Source organism: Populus euphratica, unplaced genomic scaffold (assembly GCF_000495115.2).
Source record: "Populus euphratica unplaced genomic scaffold, PopEup_1.0 scaffold1196.1, whole genome shotgun sequence".
In the NCBI taxonomy this organism is placed as follows: domain Eukaryota; kingdom Viridiplantae; phylum Streptophyta; class Magnoliopsida; order Malpighiales; family Salicaceae; genus Populus; species Populus euphratica.
Window position 1 is genome coordinate 1 of NW_011501047.1, and position 7,128 is coordinate 7,128.

Sequence of the window (7,128 nt, forward strand, 5' to 3'; positions counted from 1 at the left end):
TACAAGAAAGAGGAAACAAATGGCAAAGTAATGGTGTCATACTTGAGATGATGACAAGTAAGATGACAATCGATCTTAATATGCTTAGTTTGTTCATGAAAAATCGAGTTGTGAGCTATCTGAATAGAACCCTATTATGACAATATATAAGAATAAGATGAGAAAGAGAAACTCCCATATCCACAAGTAACCAATATAACCAAACAATCTCTTTGGTAGTAGATGCTATAATATGTTATTCTACTTCAGTTGAAAATTGAGAAACAATAGATTGTTTCTTACTCTTCTAAGAAATAAGAGAATAACCTAAAAAATACAGAAACTAGTAACAGACTTGTGATTAGAGTATGCACGCGGCTCTAAGAAAGAGGTGGATGGAAGTAAAAGACTTTGAGAGAATGTAGCTTAAAGATATCACAAAATATAAAGAATAATTGCCTAGTGAGGAGAAGCAGCAAATTGACTAACAACATGAATAACATATGCAATATATGGATGAGTAATGGTGAGATATACCAAGCTCCCAACAATAATACGGTATAAAGTATGATCTGTTAAAGATAAACCATTAGAAGAAGAATACTTTGCGTTAACTTCATTTGGAGTATTTATAGTCTTGCTATCAGTAAGTCTAACCCGCTCAAGAATATCCACAACATATTTCAACAAAGAAAAAAGAGAAAACCCTAGATGAGTAAACTATCTTAATACCCAGGAAATACCGAAGATAACCATTAATATTATCATTAATAATAATTATGTCATCAACGTATAAGGATAAAATGATACAACCTGCATCAGTGCACTTAATAAAAAGAGCAGAATTATGACTACTTGAAACAAATTCAAGAAATGAAATCACAACAGAAAATTTCTCAAACCAAACATGAGGTGCTTGTTTAAGATCATATCATACTTTCTTAAGCTTACAAACAAATCCAAAGTTATGTGAAACACTAGGAGGAGGCGCCATATAAACTTATTATTGAAGATCTCCATTCAATAAAATATTTTTAATATCAAGTAGAGAGATATGCCATTGACAAACTAAAAAAACGATAATAAGAGTATGAATAATAGTTATTTTTGTAATAGGGGCAAATGTCTCCTTATAATCCATACCATACTATTGAAAGTATCCTTTTGTAACCAACCTAGCTTTGAATCACTCAATAAAACCATCAAAATTAGTCTTGATCTTATATACCTAACGAAAACCAACAATACTATTACTAGGAGGTAGCGGAAATCCCAAGTATTTGTCTTATGCAAAGCAGAAAATTTCTCATCTATAATTTGTTACCAAATAGGATCAAGAATTATCTCTTTATAGGAAAAGAACTCAAAGAGACAATGAATAGAAGCTAAAAAGGAATTAAATGATATTGAGAATAACAAGAATAAGCAAAATCTAGTAACTTTGTGGATTTACAAATGCATATGGATTGATGTAAAGGTGGATCATAATCTCAAATTAATCTTGAGAGGCTGTAGATGAGAATGGAGTTTCAGGTGTGTCGAAGAGTAAATATTTATAGATTGATGAGGACAAATTGGTCGAACATAGGGAGGGATACTTAAGGTACTATAAATGTGAGATGATAAACTATCAACATTTTTAGAAAATGGATCTATATGAATAAGATCAAGTCTAATCAGGCTATAAATAGTGGATGGAATAGAAAAGAAAAATATATGTTCGAAAAAGATAACATGATGAGACATTAAGTTTCTGAGTTATTGGATCAAAATAACGACACCTCTTTTTACCTTTACCAAAACCCAAAAAGACACAAATAACAGATTGATAGGGCACCTTATTGTGTTTTACATGAAGACCAAGAACGAAACATGTATAACCAAATACTCTAAAGGAGGGATAATTAGGGACATAACCATATAATTTTTTTAAAAAAGATAAACCTAAATTAAGAGAAGATGGAATTGTATTAATCAAACTTATAACAGTAAGGACAACTTCTCCAAAAACTCACTAGGAACAACAGTAGACAACAAGAGAGAACGAGCAGTTTACAATGTGTCTATATTTTCTTTCAGCAACTTTATTTTGCTCAAGAGTATCTATACATGAAGTTTGATGAATGGTTCCATCCAATTAATGCATAAATTAGTGATAGAAATAGTCTTGAATGTGGAGGGGTTCAAGGAAAAGAAATAGAGAGAACAGATGCAAGGTGACCAGACACTAGAGGTGAAGAAAAAAGAGGAGGAGAACTTATGATTTCTTTGCTTAATTAATTGAGATGTGTTGTTATAATGTGGTTGCTAATTAGAAGAAAAAAATGCATCATTTATAAGGAAGAGAAACCCTTCATTCCTTTAGGCAGGTTCGACCAAAGTAGAAATGAATTAATTAACTTGGTACAAATGACCTTAGGAGGTCATAATGAGATGGGTTACCATGTATAAGTGAAGGCATGGCTGTATCTGATGAGGAAATAAGATTTGAGATAAAATTAGAGATACCTTATTTATTAATGAAACAGGACAGGTTCATCTTCCTAATTCTTGAGAGAATTTGGATATGAAGACGATATAATACGAGGAAGGTCCCTTCACAGAAGTTGTAGATAAGAGTGTTAGCTTTCCAAGAATCTAACTCCGTCTAATTTGGAGTTCTAGAACTCCAAGTACAAATAAAAATCTGAGGGGAGGTCAAGCTTTCACCCCTACTAGCAGATTAAGCCAAGTCGATAAAACAATGAAATTTGGTCGTATTAATGGTAGAATTTGTTTTCTTGCCCTTCGTAAAGTGTGTAAATTGTGTCTTGATCTTCTAAGAGGAATAAACTATGATCAAAATTGAATTCATAATGTCCACTTGGGCTACTAATGAGCTGAAAATGTTAAAGTATAATAATGAGAAATGTAGGTGAGAAAGAAAAGAATGGTAAAAAAGAAATGAATATTATTGTCATTGTTGCTGTTTGTTGTGATATATGGATTAATATGAAATAATGATGGGTATTTGTGGTTTTAGGAGGAATTACAGGAGGAGTGCAGTAACAACAGAGGAACTAAGTCGAGCATCTACAATAGGTAAATGCTCGGTACCTATATCTCCTCTACTTAATAATTATTTTAACTAATTATTGAACTATAGTTTTGGTGCTTATTGATGAGGAAAATAAAAAGGGAAAAAGAAAAGGTTAAATGACGGGAAAAGAAAAATGGAGAACTAGATTTAATTTATGGGTTCTCCCGAAGGAAATGAACAGTGACAATGAACTTTAGGAATGACTATCCCAAATATGAGAGGCTAATGATGTTAGCCAAGTTGGCTAACATCTATATGATTGATACATGAGAGGATAAATATAGAACTTGATTAACTATTTAGGTTTATAATAGTTAATAATATTTGCTGGTGACAACAGTAAGATTTATAGGAATTGATTAGCTTTCTAAGGTGAAAGCTAATGATGTCAAGAATCTTTGACATTGGCATACCTGAGGACCTTCTAAGATAACATGGAACATTGATTAACTATTTTGGCCCGAAAATAGTTAATGACACCAACGATTGTGTTAGTGTTGACATTTTCATGAACTTGATGAGTTGACCTCAGGATGGGCAATTAAAAACACTAATAGGGGTCATTAATGACGACAGTAGTCTTCCAAATATAAAGAGAACTAGTTGTGTTATATAGAATTTCATATGACTTAAGTAGGTAGATGTGTTATATAATTTTTCTTCCATTAAATTATTTTTATTTTTTTAATTATATGAAAAATTTATGTTTTACAAGTCCCTTCCATTCACGTCCCTTCCATTCACGTTAGGAGTAAAATTTAGGTTCCTTGATCTCTTTTTGTATAAGTTATGAACTTAAGGAATATGTAATTTTGTTATGCATTAAACATGTAACCTGAATATATTAGTATACTACTTGTATTATTTTGTGTTTGGAATATTAAATGTATCAATATTAAATGTTTGTTATATATATATTCTCGAATAAATTAAATGGTTGAATTTTACCAATTATAGATGTGTTTATGGGTGGGATGTGATTATAAATGCGTGCAGTGTAAATTATTGATAACTTGAAACCTCCCGATATAGGAGAGATTCTGCTGAAATTTTGTTAGAAGTTTTACTGAACTCAATGTGTGTGTGTATTATGCTCCATGTACCCTTTATATGAGAGTTAAATGAATAAACTAATCTAACTATTGGGGTTCTTAAAATAACCTTAAGCATGGCTCTATCCTTGGCCATCATGATATTTGTGTTAAGCTCATCGCTTGTTTTAGCACTAGTATGCCAGCTAAAAAGAGCATGACTAAGCTCTTTACCATCATCTAATGAGAAGATGAAAGCTCTAGAACATATCTCTATATATTAAACGAGGAAATGTTAAAAATGAAAGATTTACTTAAACCTATTTTTGCTAAAGCTCTAATTAGTTGAGCCCACAACTACTCTTTAAAGGAATGCTTGTATACTCTTCTTGTTAAGAATCTTCTTAACTTAAAACAAACAATGAAAAACATATTTGAGTACAAGAAACAAGTGTGACTAGACAAGAACTCCATTGTTTTCATAATGTCATCACTCTTTTACTAGGGCATCAAAGAGGAACACTAAAGGATCCATTTATGATTGCATGACATTCCTTAAACTTTTAACCACACCTCGTACCACCATACGTGCTAAGGTGTTTGTTGCTATCTAGAGAAAGAATTTCATGGGATACCCACTTTTAACGAAGAGTGACCTGGACACAAGGAACTCTAATAATTTTCTATACAGACACAATATTTTTTCTATAAAAGACATACATCACTTTTCTAAATAATGATTATTTAACTGTTAATATCTTTACAAATAACACACATGACACAATAACCCTTTACTTTCTAGGAAAATGCTACTATTAGTGTCTTTATCAATAGCAAGCATAACCCAACACTTATGACTTAATTCTCTATGAAAATATGTTTCTTCTCCATAAAGTAAGTTCAAGGACTAAGTTTATAAATACTCCAATCATAAATAAAAATAAAACAAGATAAGTCTTAAAACTCTGTACATAACTATTAAAGGCAAGATCATACAATCTCATTAATAGCCCACCAATTCTAGGAATCAGCATTAATCATCTATTAATTCCATGAATCACTAACAACTACCAAGTAATTTCTAGAATCACAAACAACCACTCAAAAATTCTTACAACATACAATTTTGCTTACTTTCTCTTGCTATTTTTCAGTTTAGTATACATTATTTTTCCCTCCCACGTCCTACTACTTAAGAAATGGAGAATTTCATGTGCCCGTATAAAACTTGTTTTGCAAGACACTCAAACAGCCGCTTTTATATTTTGTTTTAAAGCAGGACCTTAAAATTAGCTTGCATGCTTGGCACTTGGATATGTTTTGCTTAGTTGGGATGTCAAAATCGTATTTTGAAGGGCTAGATAATCACTTTGACTGAATTCACTATGGTGTGGTAATAAGACTAATAGTGAAGAAAGGAGGCCAGGGCAGCGAATGCCTTTTATGCTCTAGTGCAACTCAATTTCTGATCGTGACATGAAGGTAATTAGCCTAATCCTTCATTTCTTTAGACTTTATTTTCAACTGTTTTTATATTTCTGGATAGAAAATAATTTGACTAGCTGCGAACAGTATTTGTGGGCTGAAGTGATGGATTTCAAGATTCACACTTAATAGTCTTAAAAAACAAAAATGAAAGTAAAAGAAAGCAGTTCCGTCTTGACGTGAACAGTACTAAATGTAATCTATCTCGCCTCTAATTGTGTGATCGTGAATTGATTCACCGAACAAGATGTATTCTGTCTTGAGCAAGTATTTGCTTCAGCCAAATCCCTTTCATTAAAAAAACCTGGTTGTTTTGGCGGAGGCAATGCACCTTCCCCACAAAGCATTAGAACTACAGATGACATGTTTGGCCTATCATTTGGACTGCATTGCACACATAAAAGACCCACATGAATTGAACGAAGCACTTCAGATAAGTTGTATGATTCTGCTACTGATTCAGGAATTAGTTCAAAATGCCTGCCTTCTTGAAATAGTCTCCATGCCTGGGAATGAAAATCAAGTTATTTGTAGGAGATTTGGTGCATAGAGTTAACAAAATGTTTTGACAATCATTTTTTTTCGAACTTACATGGCCAAGAAGGTTGAGGTCGTGGTCTGGATGACAGAATCCTCTATTTCTGTTCCCACTCACTATCTCTAGCACCAATACACCAAAGCTAAAGACATCAGATTTTATTGAGTAGAGACCATCAATTGCATACTCTGGGGATATGTAGCCACTGCAGACAACTATCGAATGTTAAATCCAAGTTTAAGGAATGGGCATAGACTGCTAAACTAGGAGATACTTACTATGTTCCTACCACCCTACTTGTGATGGCTTCTGTTTCGTTTTCTCCAAAACTCCTCGCTAGGCCAAAGTCTGAAATCTTGGGGTTCATATCATTATCTAACAAGATATTGCTGGCTTTCAGATCTCTGTGAATTATTCTTAGTCTCGAATCTTGGTGGAGATAAAGGAGTCCACGAGCAATTCCATGGATAATGTGGTAGCGATTAGGCCAGTCTAGTTGTGTGCTCCGAGTTTTGCCTGCCCATTTTAATATTTTACCCAAGTCAATCGAATTCTGGCTCTCGTCAGATTCAAGAACAAATATATATGAAAGGAAGACTGAAATTAAATTTGCTAGGTCCGGAGAGCCTCAAACCAAAAATCAGGCTGTCCAAGCTTCTGTTAGGCATAAACTCGTAGATTAGCATCCTTTCATCTTCTTGAATGCAGCATCCTAGGAGCTTAACTAGATTGCGGTGTTGAAGTTTTGCAATATGCTTAACTTCGTTCTTGAACTCTTCGAGTCCTTGTCTCGAATTCCTTGAGAGCCTCTTCACTGCTATGTCTTGCCCGTCTTTCAAAATTCCCTGCAAATATTCATTCCTTACTTGAGAAACCTTTCTTTGGATGTAAGATTTGAAAATTTTTGCAAAATGCTCCGTGCTACTCGAATTTTCCTTTGTTGAAGTAAAAGGAGTTGGAGTACTTTCTTAGAAGTCAAAGTTTCATCCATGGAATATAATAAATAAATAAATAAA

General features: G+C 33.1%; 1 protein-coding gene across 1 annotated transcript in view; it reads right to left on the reverse strand.

Moving 5' to 3' along the window:
• Positions 1 to 5,679: 5,679 nt before the first annotated feature.
• LOC105117145 (G-type lectin S-receptor-like serine/threonine-protein kinase At4g27290) overlaps positions 5,680 to 7,128 on the reverse strand; it is a 37,187-nt gene continuing 35,738 nt past the window's right edge. Inside the window, exons 6-7 of the mRNA XM_011014713.1 lie at positions 6,167 to 6,317; positions 5,680 to 6,080 (exon numbers count right to left, since the gene is read on the reverse strand). Of these exons, the coding sequence (XP_011013015.1) occupies positions 5,775 to 6,080; positions 6,167 to 6,317 (457 nt within the window). The 3' untranslated portion in view covers positions 5,680 to 5,774. The remainder of the gene's footprint in view (positions 6,081 to 6,166; positions 6,318 to 7,128) is intronic.